Genomic DNA, 26,283 nt, shown 5'->3' on the forward strand with positions numbered 1-26,283 from the left:
ATGTCAGAGGCGGTAGAGATGGGAGACCAGTCCAGATGATTGATGGCTGCTTGAAGACCGTGCCAGTTGGCCTGAGTGAAATGCCAGACTCGTCGACGCTGAGGAGGCTCTCTGAGAATGGTCAGAGAGATGTCCACTTTAACAAGCACATGATCAGATGAGCCGATTGGAGCAGAAGAGCAGCAGACATTTTCAGGGAAGTTAGTCATAACCAAGTCCAGAAGAGAAGATGCTCCGTTGACTGAGATCCGGGACGGGAAATTTACAGATTGTGTCAGTCCCAGTGAGTCACAGAAGTCCTTTGCTGAAGAGCCATGGCTGGTGAGAGAAGTACCCACACCCAGCCAACTGGCATGGTGACAGTTGAAATCACCACATATGAGGAAGAGAGAGTTGGGATGGGTAGATAGAAGTTGGTCCATATTATCAGACAGCGAGATGTAGATGGAGTCATCACTGTTTGGTGGACGGTACAACACACATATGAAAAAAAGGTGGGAGCGAAGGGGAAGCCGTAGCCAAAGGTATTCCTGGGGGGTGAGGTGGCGAGAGGGCAGTGCAGGGCGAGTGAGGAAGAGAGGTTTTTATAAAGATAGCAACGCCCCCTCCAGGACGAGGCTCAGGTCTATCATACCGGAGGAGGGAGTAACCTGGGAGAGATACCAAGGAATCAGAGACATCATGAAGGAGGAAAGTTTCTGTTCAGCAGATCACGTCTGGTTTGTCAGAAGCAACCTGTATGGAGAGATCAGTGAAGTTTGAGCGAAAGCCCCGGATGTTTGAGGTCCATACTGTTAAAGAAGAGGAAGGGGGAGAATCGGATACAGAACGGGGGGGGGGGGGGGGGGGAGCGGTAGGGTAAGATGTGGAAGAGGAGGAAGAGGTAGGGGAGAGCTGTTGAAGGTGTGTCAGAGATTTCAGAATAGCTTGGAGAAAGGGAAGAATGGGGCGGACAAAAGGTTTGATGGTGATTGAGTGAGGTGTTATTTGAGGAGGGGGAAGAGTGAGGCAGAAGGTTGACGGAGATGAAGGTGAAAGTTGGAAGGGGGAAGAAGCGGGGAGGACGCTTTGAGGAGGAGGGGTGAGAGGGGAGTCTCGGAGGGGAGGAGTGAGGGAGAGTTTCAGAGGGGAGGGGTGTGGGGGGAGTTTAGGAGGGAAGGGGCAAGGGGGGAGATCTGAAAGGGATGGGTGATGGGGAAGATTTGGAGGGGAGGGGCAAGGGGGAAGATTTGAAAGAGATAGGTGATTGGAGGTTAGGTGCTGTCTATGTCATACATGTAATGGATAGATAATGTCAGATCTCGATCCCCTGGTCCCACCCCCTTTCACATCATCCCTTTCCACTTCATTATCCCTATCCTTCCCTACTTTATTCCTTTGCTCAACTCTAATTATTCCCTTTGTAAGCCACGCAGCCCCACTCCATCCTCCTGCACCAACACTTAATGTTACCATTCGTCGGTTTGTATCTACAATTCCAAGTATCCACTCATTTGCTGCTTTTCATATTTATAAAAGGAAGGTTTGTAGATTTTCTTTCATGTAAAAATGGTGCCATTGATGAGCGATATGTCTTCAAGGACACTGCAAGTTCAGGCCAAACATAATTGCAAAGTTCTGACAGATTCGAACACCTCTTCAGTCATTCATGGCAAGGTGTACACAGGTCATCACAGCTTGAGGAGCGTGTGTGCGAACATCGCGTTCCATTATAATGAGCACCTTGTGCAGATTGATTTAGAGGCCTTGGAATCGGTGACAATTGGCAATTTTTCCTGAATTGTGATTTGTGAGGAGTGTTCCGATGGAAGAAACACAAAGCCTCTTGCCAAATAGGTCTTGCAGATGTTTTTGAAGTCTTTGTTGGTCTTGCGGGTCACCTTCCTCCATGACAAAGAAGCACGAAGCTGTCATTCGACTGAGCACAGTGCGCCTCGACGCGAGTGTGGGCCCAAAGTGGTAACAAAGAAAACCTGATATTGTCGCATATTCCAATCAAACCTGAGGAGGACACGTCCTGGGTCAGCAGATTCTCCTCCAAACTATTAATGGGAAGATAACTCGTTATAATATGCAATAATATCATGGATTTTGTTGCATTGAACGTCCACACCTGTACGTTTTCTGTACGTTTCACTCATGTTGTGAAGTGGGACACAACAGGCATTTATTTATGCCAGGCTAAGTGATTCAATTGGCGACGCCGCACAATAAAATGCAGGCCCAGAAACCATAAACCTAATCACACTGCGGTCGGTAATGGCCAGCATTGTTGGGGGTGTCCCTTGGCCCCTTCCACAACAAGCTTGGTACACCCACATGGAAGACTGAAAGCATGTTGTAATCTGTATCGAGTGGAGAACTGATGATTCTCAGGAACATAGTGACACTGTGTGTAGCACAACTAACAAAACACAGGTGTCAAGTCGTTTTACAGAATACTTTTGTGGAACACCTTGCGTGCAAATTGCAAATGTGATCTCCTCGATTTTAGAAAAAAATTTTTTTAACGTGTTTGTCAATATTGTCACGTCTCCTGAAAGACGTTATAAAAGTAATCAACAATGTACCGTATTTAATAAAACCTCCAATTATTTTTGAGGTCATCATAGGCCAACAACGTATTTTAGGGATTTCGCAAGTATTGTGCTATGCACGATATCTTTCTTGTTTGCTTGTTTGTCACTTGCCTACAGGTCACAATTTTCAACTGATCTTCACGAAACTTCACCAAGTTATCGAGGTCGTCACAATTGAGAAGCCTATTGATTTTGAAGTCAAAGGTCATCTGGAGGTCTAATTTCTAAAATCGCCATTTTTCATCCGATTAACTTGGCAATTGAACAGCATTTGCATATTGAGTCACTAAATTGCGAAACCAACTATTTTTGAGGTCAAAAGATGAAGGGTCAACTCAAGGTCACATTTCCAAAATCATCAATTTTCATCCGATTAACTTGGCAATTGAACAGCATTTGCATATTGAGTCACTAAATTACAAAACCAACTATTTTTGATGTCAAAAGATCAAGGGTCAACTCAAGGTCACACTTCCAAAATCATCAATTTTCATTGGAAAAATCATCAATTTTCATCCTATTGACTTGAAAATTAAACAGCAATTGCATAGTGCCTCACCAAATTACAAAACAAACTATTTTTTAATGTCAAAAGGTCAAAGGTCAACTCTAGGTCAAACTTCTAAAATAATCAATGTTCACCTGAGAAATCATCACTTTTCATCGTATTGAAAATTAAACAACAATTACATAGTGCATCATTGAATTGGGAAACCAACTATTTTTGAGGTCAAAAGGGAATTTTGCAAGTATCATGCTCTGCATGACGTCTTCTTGTTTGTATGTTTGTCTGTCTGTTTGTACAGAATGTGAGTATGTCCATTAATTACATACCATCGAAATGATAATCATAATGATGCATAACAATAATTATAATACATTATATATATATATATAAATAATAACCACCTTTAGAGGCCATTTTTCCCCGCAAGGCGGGGGTTGGCCTTTTTCGGGAACCGTGGTTGTTGTTGTTTTTCTGTCCCCTTTTTGAAGCAATGTTTTACGGCCAGATGCCCTTCCTGACACCAACCCTTTTTGCCGCCTTTAACGACAAACAGGGAATTACCAGTGAACTGGTACTCAATTAGCCGACCTCGGAAGGATGACAGGCTGAGTCAACCCACCTGGCGTTAATTCAGCAATCGACCGGGATTCGAACCCAGGATCCTTGGATCCTAAGCTGGCACCCTAGCCGCTAGCCCAACACCAGGGTCTATAATAACCTATAATTATGGTCAAATGGTCTCCAAATTATGGTCTACAAAAAAAAAATCTATAATTATGGTCTCCAAACAATAATAACCTATAATATATAAATATAATAACCCAACACCAGGGTCTATATAATACATAATAATGATGATAAAAACAATCTTTATTATAATGGAGAAAATATATACGTATAGTTATGTATGAATGTATGTATTTTTGTCACCAAAACGTCCTCTTATTCAAATATATATAAACTGAAAAACGTGGTCCGTGAAGCCATAAGACAGTGAGGCGGTGAATGCATGTGACTATCTATTAATTACATACTATTTAAATGTCAGTTGCATCCTGGTTATTAATTACGTACTGTTGGAATATACCTTTCGACCCTTTCGACCCTTTAGACTACTGAGACCTCTTTGCCCTTTTGAAGACCCTTTAAGTCCCCCAAAACCCTTAAGACCACCAAGACCCCCTAAATACCCCAAAAATCCCTTCAAGACCCCAAAAATCCAAAATACCCTGAAGATCCAAAAGACCCAAAAAGACCCTTAAAGACCCAGAGGACCCAAAAGCCCATGAAGCCACAAAAATACCCAAAGACTCTGAAGACCCTACACATCCTGATGACCCAAAATACCCAAAATACCCCAAAGACCCAAATGATCCAAAAGACCCAGAAAACTCAAAAGACCCCAAAGATTCGTAAGACGGTTTAGACCTATTAGATAGCTTATAACCGTGACCATTTAGAGCTTTACACCACTTGGAGCTTTTTTTATTACAAAAAAATTACAAATGAATAATATCACCAATATTACAAATCAATTTGTACAAAAAATGTTTGTATTATGATTGGTGTAAATCATGACAACACAGAAACTGATGTTCATTATCCTCAGTTAAAACAAGCGCGAGTTAAAACGTGCCTCTGCATAGATGTGTGGTGAGGCGAGCATAGCGAGCCGATCCACGCTAGTGATAATAATAATGATAACAGTACATAATGATAACGATAATGATAATGGTACATAATGATAATAGCACATAATGATAATATTAATGATAACCACAATGATAATGGTACATAATGATAATAACGATAATGACAATTGAACATAATGATAACAGCACATAATAATAATAATGATAACCAAAATGATGATGGTGCATAATGATGATAATGATAATGGTATATAATGATAATGACGATAATGATAATTGTACATAATGATAATGGTACATCATGATAATAGCACATTAATAATAATAATAACCAGAATGACAATGGTACATCATGATAATAGCACATCATAATAATGATAACCATAATGGTAATGATACATAATGATAAGAACGATTATGGTAATGGCACAAAATGATAATAGTACATAATGATAATAGCATCTAATGATAATGGTACATAATGATAATTGTACATAATAATAATGATAATTGTCCATAATAATAATAATAATGATAACCATAATGACAATGGTACATAATGTTAATAGCACATAATAATAATGATAACGATAATGGTAATGATACATAATGATAAGAACAATTATGATAATGGTACATAATGATAATAGCACATTATGATAATGGTACATAATGATAATAGTACATAATGATAATCTATCTATAATTCCATTAATCTCTGTGTGTATGTGTGTTTGTATGTGTGTATGTGTGTATGTGTGTATGTTTGTCTGTGACCGCTGTTTCTCGACAACTACCGGTCCGATATACTTGAAACTTGCCAGGTATATTGCTGGGGACCCGAGGATGTGCCTTTTCAAGGTTTGAAATTAATCGGACAAGTAGTTACCGAGCTATGGCGATTTCTTTACCAAACACTGCAAGCCGTTCGCTTTGGACCAAACCATTGCATGTAAATAGAGGGGGGGGTTCTGTGGTCGTTGCGAATGGACCAAACCATTCATGTAAATAGAGGGGGGGGGGGGGTTCTGTGGTCGTTACTGCCACATGGTTTCAAAGTTTTTTTTTGTTGTTGTTGTTTGCACGCATGTTTTTTTGCACCCACGTACGGGCACGCCCTAGGATGTTTACACACACACACCCCTACACAAATTTTTTTTTTTTTTTTTTTTTGGCAAGGAACGGGCACCCACGTACGGGCACGTCCTAGCTTATATATAGTACGGGCATGCCCTAGTAGTACATAATGATAATAGCATCTAATGATAATGGTACATAATGATAATTGTCCATAATAATAATGATAATTGTCCAGAATAATAATAATAATGATAACCATAATGACAATGGTACATAATGTTAATAGCACATAATAATAATGATAACGATAATGGTAATGATACATAATGATAAGAACAATTATGATAATGGTACATAATGATAATGGTACATAATGATAATAGCACGTAATGATAATGGTACATTATGAAAATTGACCATAATAATAATAGTACATAATGACAATAATAACGACAATCATCCATAATGATAATAATGATAATCATCATGGTGCATCTTACTATAATTCACCAAATGTCCATCTGTCTGTCTGTCCGTCCGTTCGAAGGTACCGCAAAAATGGCTGAACCGATCACAATGATATTTTGGGTGAGTAATCCTGGGACCCACTGGAGTAAAATAGGCTATATTGTTTTTCCAATTTCAGCTTTGGCCTCCAGCATTTTCAGGTTTGGACTCCCGCATAACGTTATTTTCTCGGGTGCCGCACAAACGGCTGCACCGATCGCTGCATGGCTTCACCGATCGGACTCGGTGACCTCGGACAAAGACCTTTTATAAGGACATGGGTTGAATCCCTGCTTGAGAGAATTCCAACTCCCTCCCCCGCCATCACGGTCATCTCTCCAACTCACAATCCCACGAGATATGCGGAAAGGACGACCCAAAACCAATTATCTTCTTTTTGATTCGTATATAAGCATCATTAAATGTAAATAATGACCTCGGCCAAAGTTCAAACTACGTGAGTTTAATCTCTACATGAGAGAATTCCACATCGCTATTTGGGCGGTGTATACGTTAAAAGATCGCTGTCTCCATCGATCTTGCCAAGGCCGTAACACCAATCGGCTCAAAATCCTTTTAACTGTTGACTTGGTAGTTTTTACAATGAAGGAAACGTTAACAATGTTGTTAAAAGTTTATTTTGTGATTAATTTGTGATTGGAGTTATGTTGTTTGGATTGAAAAAAGAGATATCGAGTTCAAGTGAATGACGACATGCCGTGATGGTTTCTACTTTCTAAACGTGAACTTCGCGGATCGCCATATGCAGATTCGCCACGGACCCACAGCGATGTTTCTATACGTGAACGTACCCGTTTCTTTGTGAACGGGTACGTTTTTCATGGAAGTCCTTCATGAACTTGCTGTCCATGTCTGACGTGCGACTGAGGGTGCTACAGGAATGTGAAATTTATTGGTTTCATGCTTTCGCATTCGCCGTATCTGCATTGCCTCTTTGCTTCTGGCCTCCCACCCGTGCGTAGCATGGGTATCTCACTAGTAATGATAATAACGATAATTGTCCATAATAATAATGATAGTGGTACATAATTATAATAATAATGATAATGATCATGGTACATAATGATTATTGTCCATAATAATAATGATGATTGTCCATAGTAATAATGATGATTGTCCATAATAATAATAATGATGATTGTCCATAATAATGATAATAGTACATAATCTATCTATAATTCCAGTAATCTCTGTCTGTCTGTACGTTTGTTTGTCTGTGACCGCTGTTTCTCGACAACCACGGGTCCGATATACTTTTAACTTGCCAGGTATATTGCTGGGGACCCGAGGATGTGCCTTTTCAAGGTTTCATATTAATCGGACAATTACTTACCGAGCTATGTCCAAAAAACGATTCAACCAATCAGAGAGCAGCGAACGATCGCGTGTGCCGGCGTTGCGAATGGACCAAACCATTCCATGTAAATAGAGGGGGGGGTTCTGTGGTCGTTGCGAATGGACGAAACCATTTCATGTAAATAGAGGGGGGGGATTGTCACTGTACTCGCAAGCCGTTCGCCGTTCGCTTTGGCGTTGCGAATGGACCAAACCATTTCATGTAAATAGAGGGGGGGGGATATAATTTTAGATAGATATATAGTACGGGCATATATATAGTACGGGCATGCCCTAGTCTATCTATAATTCCAGTAATCTCTGTGTGTATGTGTGTGTGTGTGTTTGTCTGTGACCGCTGTTTCTCGACAACCACGGGTCCGATCTAATTGAAACTTGCCAGGTATATTGCTGGGGACCCGAGGATGTGCCTTTTCAAGGTTTGAAATTAATCGGACAAGTGGTTCCCAAGGTATGGTCACCGTACTCGCAAGCCGTTCGCTTTGGCTTTGCGAATGGACCAAACCATTTCATGTAAATAGAGGGGGGGGGGGGGGGGTTCTACCGTACTCGCAAGCCGTTCGCTTTGGCTTTGCGAATGGACCAAACCATTTCATGTAAATAGAGGGGGGGGGGGGGTTCTGTGGTCGTTACTGCCACGTGGTTTCAAAGTTTTTTTGTTGTTGTTGTTGTTTGCACGCATGTTTTTTTGCACGCACGTACGGGCAAGCACGTACGGGCAAGCACGTACGTGCGGGCACGCCCTAGTGATAATAATAATGATCATGGTACATGATGATTATGATAACGATAATCATAATGGTAAATAATGATAATGATAATTGTCCATAATAATAATAATGATAGTAGTAGTATATAAAAATGCTTTAGACCCCATTTCTACCCTATAAACCCTTTTAGACCCATTAGACCTTTTCTGACGTTTCGACCTTCAGACCGTCGCATCTTTCAGACCTTTTAATTGCCTTTATATGCTTTAGATCCCTTTGGCAGTTCGACCCTTTTAAAAATATTTTTAAGACCCTTTCGATCCCTTTTCGATCATTTAGCTGCTTTAAATCATAAATTCGACCTTTTCAGACCTGTCGACGTTTACAACTTTTGAACTTTACATATTTTGACCTTTATGCTTTACACCTTTCGACCTTTACACTTTACAACTTTCGACCTTTATGCCTTTTGAGCTTTACACCTTGTCAGACCTTTAAACCTTTTCAGGCCTTTACACCTTTTCAGACAGTACACCTCTTCAGAGCTTTACACCCTTTAGACCATTTGCAATCAATGACCATTAGACCATTAGACCATTTTTAATTTGCAATCAATCACGTTTCATTTCGTAAATCGTTCTATTTATTTGCCACACAAAACCAGTCCTGGTGCAGGTCTGCAATCTCTGATTGCTCTTTCTAGTTACATCACCACCAAAGGTGGTCGGAGATTGCTCTCATTCTTTTGTCTGTTTGTCTGTCATCAGGATATCTCAATTGTTGATTTTGGTGAAGATCAGTGGGATGCAAAACGTAAATATTTCTGCCTGGTGGAGGGAGGTATGCGCTCTATGGAGTTTATGTCTGTTTTCCATCATGGAAGAAATAATTGTCCGATCCATCATCTGCATTCTTGAAAAGACCCGAGGTTCAATACCAATCTCCATAGGACTGGTCACATCAATAGTCCGGTTACATTTTCATTCCGTCTATCATCTTCATGGTACCAAGACCATGCCAATCCAATAGCAATCCTGCCTTTATACTTCACCATGAGGTGAAGTCATTAAGGTGGATTGGTTCGGCGAGGTCTTGGTGTCGCTTTTTGATGCGAATGACTGAAACCCGCAGTCATTGGATTAGACTGCATATCACCATGCTCCAGTGTCTTTGTTGCCAGATTCCTCATCTCCTTTGACCAGAATTGTCAAAGTATTCTATATCCTACTAATCACAAGAGACTTCATGTCATGCATATGCTCTGAAGCCAAGTTGGTGGAGATTACGTTGGACCTTTCTTTGGCTCGTCTTTGATTCTTGATGAACATCACCTGACTAATCTATGGTGGACTTTCGACTTGATGAGTAATGGCGCCTTCTTCTCGCGTCGTCACTCTCTAGTATCTTTCCAGTCACCTTTCGGCATCCATGAGATCTCATTTGTGACCTTTCCGGTGACATTGGCCATGGATCCATAACAAAAATTCCTACATTTCTGGCAAATTGCTGTTGACGCTGCCTGTCTCCGAACAGCTTATAAAGCACAACCTTGACCAAATGGAGGAATGCTGCCGTCTCGGTTTGTTTTTGGCTTTGTGACAGATGCACGTTTGTAATCTGAGCAACAAAACATTTTATTTACACTTAACATCGTTAAATATGTCAATTTCATCCGGAAACGTTAATCTATGAGCGTATAAGAAAATTTAGATTTTCTTTAAACTTCTGTGTGGGATGTTGATCTCTTCCATGTGATCACAAGCTGTGTCATTTTTCATCTGAGAGGTAACTTGACTTGATCAGCCTATTTCTTCCACTGCAGGACCGAGGCCTCCATCTACATGATCAATTCTGCTCAATTCGATACAATTCGAGGCCGTTGTTTTCAATGGAATTTTTCAATTCCATCTCTCAATCTCATCTTTGGTCTACCTTTCTTCTTCCAGGGCCTTCTCTAGGTTGGCAGTGTGTATTTCTTGTTGTCCACTGGCTATCCATTCTTCGTGGTACACGTTCCAGCCCAGCGCCATTTTGGATTGTTTATTGTCCATAGAATGTCAAGGAGTTGTGTTTTCTGTCTGATGCATTTGTTTCTGTTCTTGTCCGTTTTGTCCCATGCAGTTTATTTTGTTTATTTTATTATATATTTTTGGCAGCTGAAGCTTGGGCTCCACAATTTGCTTGAATCTCCACCGTAATCACCCGATTGTCTTGATTATGAATCCTTATCTCGATGGCCATTCTGACACGAGGCTGAACGACAATTCCATTATTGACCTTCATTTCGGAGCTCTTTTTGCCTCCAATCATGATGACAGCACCAATAAATCCACTTCTCCCTCTCTCTTAGAGCCGTAAATGCAAAGGAGTCTGAGGTCCTGACTGGAAACCTCTGGGAGCAGGCCATTCCTGAGCAGGCCATATTGCAAGACTGCTCTGAGCTCAAATCTCTGGCCAATCTGCACGAAAGCCTGGAATGGCTCGCCTCTCGTCTGCGGACGTACTTCGTGGGACTTCTCTCCGAACAAGGTTAGTATGAGTCTCGGCGAATTGGGAAACGGAGGTACAGAGCAGTAATTGGATGCGAATATATGACCAATTCTCCAGATATTTTATATTTGAGGTGGGATATTTTTTTTGAGATATAACATTTGGAGGATGTGATTATATCATATGATGAGGAAGACCCTCTCGTGTTCAGGCCGTTCGTTAGTGCTCCTATGGTTGGCAGCGAGTGCCCCGAAAGCATTGACGGAAAGAGAGTGGCAATCATATGTGTGGGAAAATTGCATGCACAGTCAGGATCGCCCAGATAGCTCAGATGGCAGAGCACTGGTACCGGTCACCAGAGGACCTGGGTTTGCTTCCTGGTCTGGGCATGTAATTTTCCCACATATGTCAATTAATTGATTATATGATCGATTAGTCAATGCAAATAATTGCTAAAATGGACATTGGACATGATGGATGAAATGAAGAAAACTTTGTTTGAGATATGCTGACCGCATTCAGAAGCAAGGGGAAGCTGACGTTTCGGCCGTGAACCCTTCGTCAGACGAAGGGTGAATGCCTAAAACGTGAGCATGTCCATACTTCTGACAGAGGTCAGCATATCTATTCAACGGCCTGTTGATTTAATTTATTGTTCGACGTGTCTGCCAACATAGACTGTCACTAGTTTTTCACTTGCAAGACTATTTCTTGATTCTAAAATGGACTTTTGTTGGGAACTGAGGAAAGCAAGAAGAGCAAGAATCATTGGTGTGTGCACGTGGATTCGTTACAAATAACGAGGATTTCACATGTAACAATAAACTTTAGTCTGATCTGTTTTTTAAATGTTTCATTAAAATGTCCTGGTACTTCATTGTCATACGTTCCGCTCGCGATGCTGTTGCATATTTATTCTTCCTGACATGACATCCTTCAAAGCATTTATTTTATTTTTGTAATCAATACAACATGAGAGCAGCGTAGATGATTCTCAGAAACAAATGAGCAGCAGTGAAGTTCACGCTGACCTTTTGGAAAAGGCCCTACTTTATATCCTGCTCACTCTTTGTCTCCCACTTGAAATACCCGAAAAACACTTTGAAATTAGTGAGAGCTAAAAGCAGAGAGTCCAGGCCACATGTCAGGCAGTTGGAGAAAGGGTGCTTGATGAAGGGCAGAGTGGATGGAGGAGGGGTAGAAAAATGATGAATCCTCAAATGCCACTCCTGCAGGCACCGCATCGTTCCCGAGATATCCGTTGCGAAAACTATTGCCTGGCAAGCTTAGCCTCAAGAGGGTCACATGCCCAATTACTATGCTGGCTGTGGAACGTTTAATCGCCGGGGTGTATTCCGGGCATGGGTTTTAAAATTCACACTCCGAACAAGGACGAGTGGCAGCGAAAGCATTTGACTTCACGCATGGCAAACTCCCCCACAGAGCTGAAAAATAGCAAACTTTTCACGAGATGAATAATGCATAGTCAGTCCCCCTCTGCCCCCCAAATCCCTATGTATTTCTTTCTGTCTTTTCTGTTACCCCTTGGTTATCCTTAATCCGAATTGACGAAGAATTACCAGGTCTAGGAAACCGATGTTTTTTTGATGCACAGCAATTGTACCGCAGATGTTTTGGCCAAGCGTTTCCTAACTCTCTGCTTCACGTGTTTTGTTTGTCACCCATTGCTGACAAAATGATTATTATCTCGAGATTTGCAGTGGAATCCTGAGCTCGGCGATCGATGGAGGATTAATACCTCATCTCAGTATTCCTGGTATTGAGCGAGACTTCACAACAAACGTAAGGATGCATAAGATGGCCCGGCTGCTTGTTCCGGTAGGTAAGGAGCTGCCAAATGAGCAGGCAACGGTCAATGAACAGATCACGCAGACGCTTACTGGACTAGCACGAGACTTCCAAGAGATGGCCGACCGCTGCTTGCTGGTACTTCACCTGGAAGTAAGGTAAGGTTCCAACTTCATTGTGCCTGCTGAATCCAACAATGACATTTCAAGCAATACAAATGCATTCACCCCTCGTAACGTACAATGACAATTTGTGACTGCAGATAATCCGAGTTAGAAATGATGCTTTTCTTTGGGTGGAGTGCTGGAAAATCTGTTTTAGTCTCCCATGACCTTTCGATGGAGCTTTATGGCCCTGCCTTGGAATTTTCTTGCGCTGCTTCATATTTGGCCTGTGCTTTTGTTTAAACTCGCAACTGAGCTTGTCTATTACAAAAACGATACTTAATTTACTTTTTGAACTATTCTCCTGCTTTGATGAACACCTGAGTTTGAAACTTCGATGCACCTTCAGTGTATAATTTTTTTAAGAAGTAGAGCCGTACCCAGTGCAAGGCATAATTAGCCCGGTTACCGGCACCACAAAGATAGGTCCATGCAATAGTTGTTCGCCGACATCCATCTCTCTGCCTTTTGGATGCAAAATTTCAGTCCAAGATGGAAGCATCCTCGTATAAGGCAAGTGCCCCAAATTTCATCGCCAACTTTTTATCTCAACGTATCGAAGTAATCCAACGCGTCTTACAATAAATACACCGTCGATGTACCTGAATCGAGAAGGCATACTTGACCGGGATTTGACATCGGATTCGTATTTCCGGTTGCATCATCATCTCGTTGCCATTTGTAGTTTCTCACAGCAATTGGTGATTCGATCAATGAAGCAAATTTGAGATTAGCAATAACAACACCGGGTGCAAAGTAGCGTTGTGAATTTCGTGTTACAAACCTTGTAATATTTAATATTTTTATAAGTACGGCCAAGATGTTCCGCAGTTACAGGTGTTACGTGGTCCTCCCGGTAACTACCTGGTCTTGGTGACCCCCGGACCGTGGGAGGGACCCCGCCAGAAAGATATATGGTTTATACGCTTTCGTAACGCAATCAAGATGAATTCCGGTCAAGAAGAAACCCCACACCAAGGATCCGGAATAATCAATAATATATTCTCTGAGCAATCAACAATGCACAATCAATATTACAAAGATGTAAACTCATCTATACAAACTCTAAGATGGCCATCTTATATATTCCTCACGTGAGCCCCACTCCTGACTCCCTCCGTGGTCAATGTCTCCCACAATGTCTCTCGTCTCCGCACACGGGCGGTTGAACGAACCCCGGGCGGACGTGCTCCAAACGTGCCGTCTCGTACCGGGGACAGCTGTTGCAGCGCACCTCCTTGCCAAGCAACGGGGCAACACCCAGCGCGGCTTCCAACGCGCGCGAGGCCCCGAAGTGCGACCCGTACGCGTCCTTGTAGACGGGGCAAAACCCAAACGCGGTTTTTCACCGCGTGCGAGGTTCGACGTGCGACCCGTACGCGGCCTTGTAGACGGGGCAGAACCCGGCGCGGTTTGCAACGCGCGCGTGGCCCAACGTGCGACCGCTTGGTTCCGTGCACGAACTCACGGGGACTTCACGTGTCAACAGGTAGTTACGCGTCCAGGTAACTCCTCTCTCGCCAAACGGGTTTCGGAACGCCGCTGTTTTCCGCGCAGCGCAAGGTCGATTCCACCTTCTGTCGTCGCGGGGCGAGGAAGAAGAATCCCCGTCCTTTTCTCTCCTCGTGTCTTTTCTTCTTCCGTTTCCGGCCACTTCCGTTTCCGGCCACTGGTTCCGAAGGGCTCCTGACCCTCCCATCACAACAACCCTTAATATAATACACACGGATAAGCAACCTGAATGGTAATTCACATACATTCACATAAATATGTAACACTCCCCCCCTTCAAGAAAGAAAGTTTGAACCCAGCGAAAACTTTCTTTGCCGGCCAATTTGGAGAAACAAACCAGATAACTCAACTCCCCCCCCCCCCCCCCCCCCAGATTAACTCAATCTGGACAAAGCGTCCGCCACGACATTGTCCCGGCCCCGTACATGTTCAATTTCCAAGTTGAACCCCTGCAAAGCCAAACTCCATCTCATCAACCTCTGATTTTTATTTTTCATTCTTTGAATGAAGGTTAAGGGGTTGTGATCCGTAAAGACCTTTATGGGAAAGGACGTGATTCCTAAATACACCTCATAATGTTGAAGCCCTAGCAGGAGAGCCAGGGTCTCTTTCTCCACGGTGGCATAATTTACCTGATGTTTATTGAACTTTTTGGAGTAGTAGCACACGGGGTGGTCCACCCCGTCCTCATCTTCCTGTAACAAGACCGCTCCAGCCCCCACATCGCTTGCATCTACGGCCAACTTGAAAGGTGCCTGAAAGTCCGGAGCGGTTAGGACCGGAGAGCTCATTAGTATCGCTTTGACATGGGCAAAGGCCGCCTGACATTTGCCATCCCAAACGAATGGGGTCTCCTTTCTCAACAAACTCGTTAAAGGCGCTACCACATCCGAAAAATTCTTACAGAACCGCCGGTACCACCCCGCCATACCTAAGAATCTCATCAGCTCTTTCTTCCCCTTTGGGACTTGGAAGCGATCGATAGCTTCCACCTTGGCGGTCACTGGTTGTACTTGACCCTGCCCTACTACATGGCCGAGGAACACTACCTGTGCTCTTACAAATTCACTCTTGGCTAAGTTGATGGTCAGACCTGCCTCGGACATCGTCTGAAAAAATGCATGGATTTGCTTAATATGGTCTTCCATGGTCATGGTGTGGATGATTACATCATCCAGATATGCCTCCACCCCCTCCAGGTCTGCAATGAGCCTATTAATCAGTCGTTGAAATGTCGCCGGCCCGTTCTTCAACCCAAAAGGGAGGACCTTGTACTGATATAACCCATTCGGAGTGACCAAAGCTGAGATTTCTTTGGCTCTATCGGTAAGAGGGATCTGCCAATACCCTTTCAGCAAGTCAAATTTGGTAACAAATTTAGCTGGGCCTATTCGATCAATACAGTCGTCAATCCTCGGGAGCGGATAGGAGTCGGTCTTGGTCACTGCATTCACCCGTTTTAAATCCGTACAACACCGGAAGCTGCCATCGGGTTTCGGAACCAACACACATGGGGAGCTCCATTCACTGTTGCTTGGTTCGATGATGTCATTGTCCAACATATATTGCATCTCCTTCCGAAGGTACTCCATCTTCACCGGGTTCATCCGATAGGGGTGTTGTTTCACTGGAGTGGCCTCCCCCACCTCGATATCATGATATACTAAGTCCGTACGACCAGGTACATCTGTGAACAAATGTTTAAATTCGAACATCAGGCTGGACAGTTGTCCTTGCTGTTCCCTTGTTAAATGACCTAACTTCTCATCCAAATGATTCAACACTTCGGTGTTCGTCAATTTGGGGCAGGCCTGGTCATCCAAGTTATCAAACTTCACACCGGCGTTTCCGTCCATTGTCACCGGTACGACCGGTGAGACAGGAACTACGTCTTCCACCGGTTCCCTCTCATGATATTTCTTCAGTCGGTTGACATGACACAACTGTCGCTTTTTTCGTCGGTCGGGAGTGGTCACCACGTAGTCTGTCTCATTCACCCTCTCCTCCACTGCATAAGGACCGAAATATCTAGCCTGGAGTGGCTGACCTGGAACGGGCAGCAATACTAACACCCGGTCCTGAGGACTGAAATTCCTTATCTGCGAGGTCTTGTCATGTCTCTCCTTCATTTTCCCCTGGGCCCTTCTCAAGTTCCGTCGTGCCACCTCACACGCCTTTGCCAATCGGTTTTTTACTGTGGCCACATACTCCCTCATCGGTGTCCGGGACTCCTGTAGTAACCACTGTTCTTTCACCAATTTCAACGGTCCCCGCACTGCGTGTCCAAACACCAGTTCAAACGGGCTGAATCCCAAGGAATCCTGCACGGACTCCCTCGCCGCAAACAACAATAGGGGTATCCCTTCATCCCAATCCTTGGCACATTCAAAACAATACGTTCGGATCATATTCTTTAAAGTCTGGTGAAACCTTTCCAGGGCCCCTTGGCTCTCGGGATGGTAGGCGCTGGATCTTACTTGTTCCACCCCCAACAGGTGTACCACTTGCTGGAACAGTGTGGACATGAAATTGGTCCCCTGATCCGATTGAATGATCCTAGGTAGGCCAACCCAAGTGAAAAATTTAATCAAGGCCTTTGCAATAACTGCCGCCGTTATTTTCCTCAGAGGCACTGCCTCGGGGAACCTGGTGGACGCACACATGATGGTCAGTAAGTATTGATGTCCAGCTTTGGTTTTGGGTAAAGGGCCCACACAGTCCACAATGACTCGGCTGAATGGCTCTTCAAAAGCTGGAATTGGCTTTAACGGGGCGGGGGGGATTTTTTGATTCGGCTTTCCCACCAGCTGACAAGAATGGCAGGACTTGCAGAACTCCGCCACATCCCGTCGCAGTCCCGGCCAGAAAAAATGTACTAATATCCTGTCACAGGTCTTGTTCACTCCCAGGTGCCCGGCCCAAGGGGTCTCATGTGCCAAACTCAAGATCTCCTTCCGGTACAGCGGTGGCACCACAATCTGATAGTGAACTTTCCACTCATCGTCTGCGGGTACCTCCGGGGGCCTCCATTTCCTCATTAGGGTTTCCCCCTTCATGAAATACCCCACAGGTATCTTCGTAGCCTCTTCTTCCGTAACGGCTTTCTCAATTAACCTCTGGATCTCCGAGTCTTCGTGTTGTTCTTCCACTAGTCTCCTTCAGACCAGCGCGGTTTGCTCCACTTCGTTCTCCGCGGTCTCCGACGGACACTCCACGTCCCCTTGCGTTCCAGACGCTACCCTTTCTCGAACTTCCTGGGAATCCCTCCCCTGGTTATTTCCCTGTTCCGAGTTGTCTTCCCGTACCTCTAAGGGTTCCAACTCCCCCTCTCTTTCTTCCTCCTTCTCTTCCGCGTGCTTTCTACCCATAGCCCGAGTCACTGCACAGGATGGAAAGATACCCGGAATCTCCATCTCTAACCGAGTGGTGTTATTTTCCTTACTGGGCTTGTCCACCATTCTTGGATTACCCGAAACTCGCCCCCCGGCCAAATCATTCCCGATAATAAAAGAGATTCCCTCCACAGGAAGGGTGGCTTGTAAGCCTACGGTGACCGGCCCGGATACCAACTCAGAACTCAACTGGATGACATGAAGCGGAGCTTTAACATAGCCCCCGACCCCCTGTAAAAGCACACTAACCCCAGTTGCCGTCTTCTCCGACAATGGCAAAATGCCCTCCAGCATCAACGATTGGTGTGCTCCCGTGTCCCTCAATACCCTAACTGGCTTCTGGTTACTCGGGTCGCCATCCAGCGACACGAACCCCTCTGAAATGAAATGTTTGTAGCCCTCCTGAACAAGGTTCTCCCGGGACGCCGTACCTTTGACAGGGGAATCTTCCCCCAGCTCTGCTCTCCAAGAATGATTTCTCACACTTGCCAGTGCATTCGGAGTCGCACTAGACTGATTCCGTTCCGGGTTCTCCCTTTTTCGGAGGTAACATTGGGACATCAAGTGTCCAGTTTTATGGCAAAAAGCACAAGTAGGCCCGGGGGAGAACCTCGGGGTCGGCCTTGAGCCCCCCGAAAAATAAGTTTGTCTTGGGCCCGTAGCCCTCGGATTTCTAACCGTTGGGGTATCATAGTTGTCCCCATAATCATCTCGAGGCCGCCGCCATGTAAGGTCGTTCTCCGCCCCGGGTGTTCCATAACTCCCCTGCTGAAGTCTAGGCGAGGAGTTAGGTTTGTGGACCCCTATTCGGTGGGTTAAGGCATAATCATCTGCCATGGTGGCTGCGTCCCACAACTTCGGTACTTTCTTTTCCTGCAGGTACACTTTGATGTCCTCGTGGACACACTGCTGGAATTCCTCCACCAGGATCAAGTCCCGCAATGTTTCGAAGTCTTTCCCGACTCCTTTTGACTCACACCACCGATTAAACATGTTTTCTTTCACTCTGGCAAACTCCACATGGGTCTCACTCTCCCTCTTCCTGGCATTCCTGAATTTTTGCCTGTAAGCTTCCGGAACCAACTCATAGGCCTTGAGGATGTGCTTCTTCAGTACCTCATAATCTGCACATTGGTCCATTGGTAGTGCCGAATAAATTTCCTGAGCTTTCCCCACCAGCACACTTTGCACGAGTATGGTCCAGGCCTCCTCCGGCCAGTTTAATTGTCGAGCCACTTTCTCAAAGTGTGGAAAAAATTTCGCGACTTCTTTTTCACTGAACGGTGGAACCAGCCTCACATGTCTGCCCACATCCCAGGTTTTCTGGTTAGGTGTCGACCCCGTCAGCAAGGGTGGTGCCTCTCCCCGTTCTCTCATTAACTCCAGCTCCTTGAATTTGATTTCTTGCTGAAGCTCCATGTCACGTTCCTTTAATTCCCTTTCCGCTTTTCTCTCCTCTGCTTTTCTCCCTTCTAACCTTTCCTGGAGTTCTCGTTCCACTCTCCTTTCCTCTGCTTGTTTCTCTTCTCTCCTCGCTTCTGCTTTCCTTTCTTCTTCTGCTAACCTTTCCTGGAGTTCTCGTTCCACTCTCCTTTCCTCTGCTTGTTTCTCTTCTCTCCTCGCTTCTGCTTTCCTTTCTTCTTCTGCTCTTTCCTTTTCTGCTTTCCTTTCTTCTTCTTTTAACCTTTCCTGGAGTTCTCGTTCCACTCTCCTTTCCTCTGCTTGCTTCTCTTCTCCCCTCTCTTCTGCTTTCCTTTCTTCTTCTGCTCTTTCCTTTTCTGCTTTCCTTTCTTCTTCTGCTCTTTCCTTTTCTGCTTTCCTTTCTTCTTCTGCTCTTTCCTTTTCTGCTTTCCTTTCTTCTTCTTTTAACCTTTCCTGGAGTTCTCGTTCCACTCTCCTTTCCTCTGCTTGCTTCTCTTCTCTCCTCTCTTCTGCTTTCCTTTCTTCTTCTGCTCTTTCCTTTTCTGCTTTCCTTTCTTCTTCTTTAATCCGTTCCTGGCTCCGTAACTGCAACTCCAGTTTCCGGAGCTCAACGTCTTCTGGTTCTTCGGGTAGCCACTCCCAGGCTAACTCGTCCCATTTTCCTAATCCCACCATAGATTGTATCACCGTGGCCTGCAACTCTGCCTTCCTCAAATTAGTTCGGACCTCCAAGTTAAAATGTTTGGCCAATTTCAAGAGGTCCGACTTTAGCAACGCTCGGAACTGTGCCTCACTCGGTGTTACCCCAAAGTTCTGTGCCACAAACGCCATGGTGCCTATCGTTAACACCTGTTAACCTTCACCCAAGACTTTACCCCAATTTCTCAAAAAAAAAAATTTACCAATTAATAATTAATTAATTAATTTTAATTAATAAAAAATATTATTATTTTATTATTTTATACAATTTTAAATCCCGGACGTAGACCCAATTGCGAAACCGCAAATCGTAATTTGGACGAGCCCCCAATTCTGTTACGTGGTCCTCCCGGTAACTACCTGGTCTTGGTGACCCCCGGACCGTGGGAGGGACCCCGCCAGAAAGATATATGGTTTATACGCTTTCGTAACGCAATCAAGATGAATTCCGGTCAAGAAGAAACCCCACACCAAGGATCCGGAATAATCAATAATATATTCTCTGAGCAATCAACAATGCACAATCAATATTACAAAGATGTAAACTCATCTATACAAACTCTAAGATGGCCATCTTATATATTCCTCACGTGAGCCCCACTCCTGACTCCCTCCGTGGTCAATGTCTCCCACAATGTCTCTCGTCTCCGCACACGGGCGGTTGAACGAACCCCGGGCGGACGTGCTCCAAACGTGCCGTCTCGTACCGGGGACAGCTGTTGCAGCGCACCTCCTTGCCAAGCAACGGGGCAACACCCAGCGCGGCTTCCAACGCGCGCGAGGCCCCGAAGTGCGACCCGTACGCGTCCTTGTAGACGGGGCAAAACCCAAACGCGGTTTTTCACCGCGTGCGAGGTTCGACGTGCGACCCGTACGCGGCCTTGTAGACGGGGCAGAACCCGGCGCGGTTTGCAACGCGCGCGCGGCCCAACGTGCGACCGCTTGGTTCCGTGCACGAACTCACGGGGACTTCACGTGTCAACAGGTAGTTACGCGTCCAGGTAACTCCTCTCTCGCCAAACGGGTTTCGGAACGCCGCTGTTTTCCGCGCAGCGCAAGGTCGATTCCACCTTCTGTCGTCGCGGGGCGAGGAAGAAGAATCCCCGTCCTTTTCTCTCCTCGTGTCTTTTCTTCTTCCGTTTCCGGCCACTTCCGTTTCCGGCCACTGGTTCCGAAGGGCTCCTGACCCTCCCATCACAACAACCCTTAATATAATACACACGGATAAGCAACCTGAATGGTAATTCACATACATTCACATAAATATGTAACACAGGGAAAGCTTTAAATGTGTAGGCAGGTGGCTCTTGGTTGGGTTTGAATCTCGGCACAGTTGAAGCTGTCCTGCTGTTTCACATCGAGGGAGATGCATCAATGTGAGTGGCATCCATCACAGGGACGTTATAGTCAGGTTCACTATGTTTTTTCGTTCAAAATTTTTGGAGATTAGCAAAACTATACATTTTTGGAATATTCTGAGCATGAGGAATCCAAAAATTAATGTTGGCATTTGCGTAGACACCTTTGCGAAAATGACACTCAGGACAGTGATGAAGATCTGTAAAAGCATATTCCTGAACGGTATAGACCTAGTAGATCCTGTGTATAGGACTTATAGTTCAATCTGATACTAACAAGGCTGCTTTCTTGCTTTATAAACCCATACCTATAACTTCAAAGGACTTGCAATATCATGTATTATGTAATACAGTTATATTGTGGCGGACACGATGGCTCGCTGGCGCGATGACATCATTCCGCGCACCAGGAGGGTGTCGGCCACACCCGAGGGGTAGGCGTGGCCTCGGGATATACACGGGGCACACAGCCCCGAGCACGGCAGTGCTATAGTTTGACCCTTTGAATAAAGACGCTTGTGTTTACATCGTTGTTGCTTTCTTTATTGGCAAAACAAGTCACGCGCTTAGCACCGCGCTACATTGGTGACCTCGACTAGTTCCGCCGACGCTGAACTACAGAACGCGCCATGACGAGCAGCAACGCGGTCGCGGTGAAACTCCCCGAGTTCTGGGAAGCTCAGGCGGAGATATGGTTTATGCAAGCCGAAGCCCAGTTTCAGCTTCGTGGCATCACGGCGGACGAGACGCGCTACTTCCACGTCATCGCCGCCCTCGGGCCCAGCACAGCCGCCCGCTTAGTGTCCGTCCTGCGAAACCCACCGGCCGACCACAGATACGAGGCGCTCAAGCTTCGCCTCATCGCCACGTTTGGCCTCACAGAGGACGAATGGGCCGACCGTCTCCTGGACCTTCCCGACCTCGGCGACACGCGACCATCGGTCCGAATGGACCATATGCTGTCGCTACTGGGGGACAAAGCACCGGATTTTCTATTCCGGGCGCTCTTTTTACGCCAGCTGCCGGCACAGGTACGCCTCACGTTGGCCGGTTCAATGATAAAGGAACCCCGAGCGCTGGCCGTTGAGGCCGACAAGTTTTTCGCGGCGTGTGGCACGCGGGCGAGCTTCGGTGCGGCCATCGCGGATCCCAGGGCTGACCCTGATGCTGATGCACCACACCTCATGGATCTCGAGGCTGATGCACACCGCGTGGCCGCCGCCACGCCACGCCCACCACCACCGCGAAAACCGCGGCCTCCGCCTTCGCCGCAAACCTGGTGCCATTTCCACGCCAGGTTTGGCCACAAGGCGAGGAATTGTTGCCCGCCGTGCTCCTTCGGCAAGTCGGGAAACTACAAAGCCGGCGCTCGGTAGCGGCCCTGAGCGTCGGCCATTCCGGCAGCCTTCTTTTTATAACGGACACCTTGTCCGGGCGCCGCTTCCTATGCGACACTGGTGCACAGGTGAGCGTTATCCCTGCCTCTACGTCCGACAAGCGAACCGCGGGCCGGGGCCCCGCGTTGCTTGCCGCGAACGGAACACCCATACGCACATTCGGGAAGCGCTGCCTCTCCCTGCGGTTCGGAGGGCAACGCTTCACGTGGACGTTCGTAACCGCTAGTGTCCCCATGGCACTGCTCGGTGCGGACTTCCTCTGTGCAAACAGGTTGTTGGTAGATGTGAAGAACAGACGCCTTGTCCAGGCTGAAACGTTCAGCTCGCTTGCTTGCGCGCTGAGCAGCTCATTGAGCGGCTCACTGAGAGGCTCGCCAAGCGGCTTGCTGAGCGGTTCGGTCCCGGCGAGGTTAGTTTGTACGCTTCCGGCAGCGGACGGGTTCACAGGCCTCCTCGCCAAGTTCCCGGCCCTCACGCGGCCCACCTTCTCGGCGGTGGCCGTAAAGCACGGTGTGGAACATCACGTACCCATCGTCAGGCCACCGGTCTACGCCCGGGCCCGCCGCCTCGAACCAACGAAGCTCGCGGTGACGAGAGCGGAGTTCGCTATGCTGGATCGGCTGGGCATCGTGCGGCGCTCCAAGAGTGCTTGGGCGTCGCCGCTACACATCGTGCCGAAGCCTGGCGGGGGATGGCGGCCGTGCGGGGACTACCGCCGCCTCAACGATGCCACCAACCCCCCCTGACCGTTACCCGGTCCCCCACATCCAGGACATTTCCGCCCGGTTGGCGAACATGTCCTGCTTTTCGAAGGTGGACCTCATACGCGGCTACCACCAGGTCCCCGTCAGGCCGGAGGACATCCCGAAGACGGCCGTCATTACGCCATTCGGCCTCTTTGAATTCCTACGGATGCCCTTCGGTTTGAAGAATGCGGCTCAGGCGTTCCAACGTCTGATGGACAGCGTCTTGCGCGACCTGGATTTCGTCTATGTCTACCTGGACGACATCCTCATCGCAAGCGCGTCCCGTGAAGAGCACCTCCGCCATCTCCGCACGCTCTTCGAACGCCTGGGCCAGCATGGCCTGATCGTGAACCCCGCCAAGTGCCGGTTCGGCGTCGCCGAGATCGACTTTTTGGGGCACCGCGTCACCAGGCACGGGGCCATCCCCTTACCAGCAAAGGTGGAGGAGGTCAAGGGGTTTCCGCACCCCCGCACGATCAAGGGGCTCCAGGAGTTCCTGGGCATAGTAAACTTTTACCACCGTTTCCTGCCCCGCATCGCCCAGCTCCTGCGCCCCCTGCACGAAGCCCTCCGGGGGAAGCCGGGCAAAGGTGACGTCGCTTGGACCGAGCAGATGGACGCGACGTTCGCGGGCGCGAAGCTCGCCCTGGTTAACGCCACCATGCTCGCGCACCTGGCGCCCGATGCACCGATCGCCCTCACCACCGACGCGTCGGACTACGCGGTGGGCACGGTGCACGAGCAATGGGTGCGCGGAGCTTGGCAACCGCTGGCGTTTTTCAGCTGACAGCTCCGCCCGCATGAACGCCGGTACAGTACCTTCGACCGCGAGTTGCTCGGGCTTCACCTGGCGGTCAGGCACTTTCGCCATCTGCTCGAGGGCCGTGCGTTCACGGCCTTCGTCGACCACAAGCCCCTGGACTTCGCGATGGACAAGGTCACCGAGCCGTGGTCGGCCCGGCAGCAACGTCACCTCGCGGCCGTGTCCGAGTACACAACGGACATCCGGCACGTCGCGGGGAAGGACAACCCGGTGGCGGATTGCCTTTCCCGGTCCGTCGCCCACGCGGTCCACCTCGGCATCGACTATGCCCGGATGGCGGCGGACCAGACCACCAACCCCGACGTCCAGGCCTTGCGGACCGCCATCACGGGCCTCCGCGTCACCGAGGTGCCGTTCGACGGCACGGGCACAGCCCTCTTGTGCGACGTCTCCCTCGGGCGGCCTCGCCCCATCGTCTAGCAGCGCCGGGTTTTTTACGCCATCCACGGCCTGTCCCACCCGGGCACGAAGGCCTCCCAGAGGCTGGTCGCCGACAAGTTCATCTGGCATGGCCTCCGGAAGGTCGTCCGCGATTGGACCAGGACGTGCCTCGCGTGCCAGCGCGCGAAGGTGCACCGCCACACCCAGGCCCTGTTGGCCCCGTTTACGGTGCCCGAACGTCGGTTCGACCACATTCACGTGGACTTGGTGGGACCTCTGCCCCCCTCGCGGGGTTTCACCCATGTCCTCACCATGGTGGACTGCACCACCCGGTGGCCGGAGGCCGTGCCTTTGGCGGCGACGACGGCGGCGGACGTCGCGCAGGCGTTCATCGCCACCTGGGTTGCCCGGTTCGGCGCCCCCTCGGACATCTCGTCCGACCGCGGCCCCCAGTTCACCTCAGAGCTCTGGGGGGCGGTCGCGTGGGGGCTCGGTGTCCAGCTGCACCGTATCACGGCCTATCACCCCCAGGCCAACAGCCTGTGCGAGCGGTTCCACCGCTCCTTAAAGGCCGCGCTCCGGGCTACCCTCCGCGACGGCGGCTGGGTCGACAGGCTCCCCTGGGTCCTGCTGGGCCTCCGGACGGCGCCCAAGGATGACCTGCGCGCATCCGCGGCGGAGTTGGTCTTCGGACAACCGCTGCGGGTGCCGGGCGAGTTCCTCCGCGACTCCACGGCACCATGGTCCGTGGCGCAGCAGCAGAGGTTCGCCCCGGTGCCGACGGCGCACCACGGGCACCCGCCAACGCACGTCGCCCCGGAGCTTCGCACGGCGGAGTACGTGTTCGTCCGACACGACGCCCACCGGACACCGCTGCGGCCCCCGTACGACGGGCCCTTCCGCGTGCTGGAGACCGGGGCGAAGCACTTCAACCTGGACATCGGCGGTACTCCTGATTGCGTTTCCGTGGACCGCCTCATACCGGCCCACCTCAACGTGGACCACCCCCCGCCAGTGGCTCAGCCCCCGTGTCGGGGCCGCCCCCCGGCGGGCGGACCCCCGGCACCGCCCAACCCCGCCGGCACGCCGCCCCCCGGCCTCACACCCATCCCAGGGGCAGCCGGTGGCATCCCGGAATCCCAGACGCCGCCAGCCGCCAGAGGGCGCTTTGGCCGGGTCATCCGTTTGCCCCGCAAACTGACCCTTCAGGTGCGTGGGAATTCTGGGGGGGCGCGTGTGGCGGACACGATGGCTCGCTGGCGCGATGACATCATTCCGCGCACCAGGACGGTGTCGGCCACGCCCGAGGGGTAGGCGTGGCCTCGGGATATACAAGGGGCACACAGCTCCGAGCACGGCAGTGCTATAGTTTGACCCTTTGAATAAAGACGCTTGTGTTTACATCGTTGTTGCTTCCTTTATTGGCAAAACAAGGCGTGCGCTTAGCACCGCGCTACAATATCACAAATATATAGACAATGGTTTTCAATTACCTTTGTTTGTTGCTTTTCTATAATCCTGAGCACTATTTTGAGGCCTTTATTGGATTCCTTGACCCAGAAAACATAGGATTAGCATATTTAATTAAGTTTCTAGGTTGACTAAAAGCCGAGATAGCGCAACATATGTATTTTATGGTGGCCATTTTGAAAATCCAAAATGGCGGCCATTCAGATG

General features: G+C 48.0%; 1 protein-coding gene across 1 annotated transcript in view; it reads left to right on the plus strand.

Annotated features, from left to right (window-relative positions):
- EXOC4 (exocyst complex component 4) overlaps positions 1–26,283 on the plus strand; it is a 314,735-nt gene that overhangs the window by 273,030 nt on the left and 15,422 nt on the right. Inside the window, exons 13-14 of the mRNA XM_068131080.2 lie at positions 10,764–10,942; positions 12,747–12,870. Coding sequence (XP_067987181.2) covers positions 10,764–10,942; positions 12,747–12,870 — 303 coding nt within the window. The remainder of the gene's footprint in view (positions 1–10,763; positions 10,943–12,746; positions 12,871–26,283) is intronic.

This window comes from Myxine glutinosa, chromosome 11 (genome assembly GCF_964187855.1).
Source record: "Myxine glutinosa chromosome 11, kmMyxGlut1.1, whole genome shotgun sequence".
NCBI lineage: Eukaryota > Metazoa > Chordata > Myxini > Myxiniformes > Myxinidae > Myxine > Myxine glutinosa.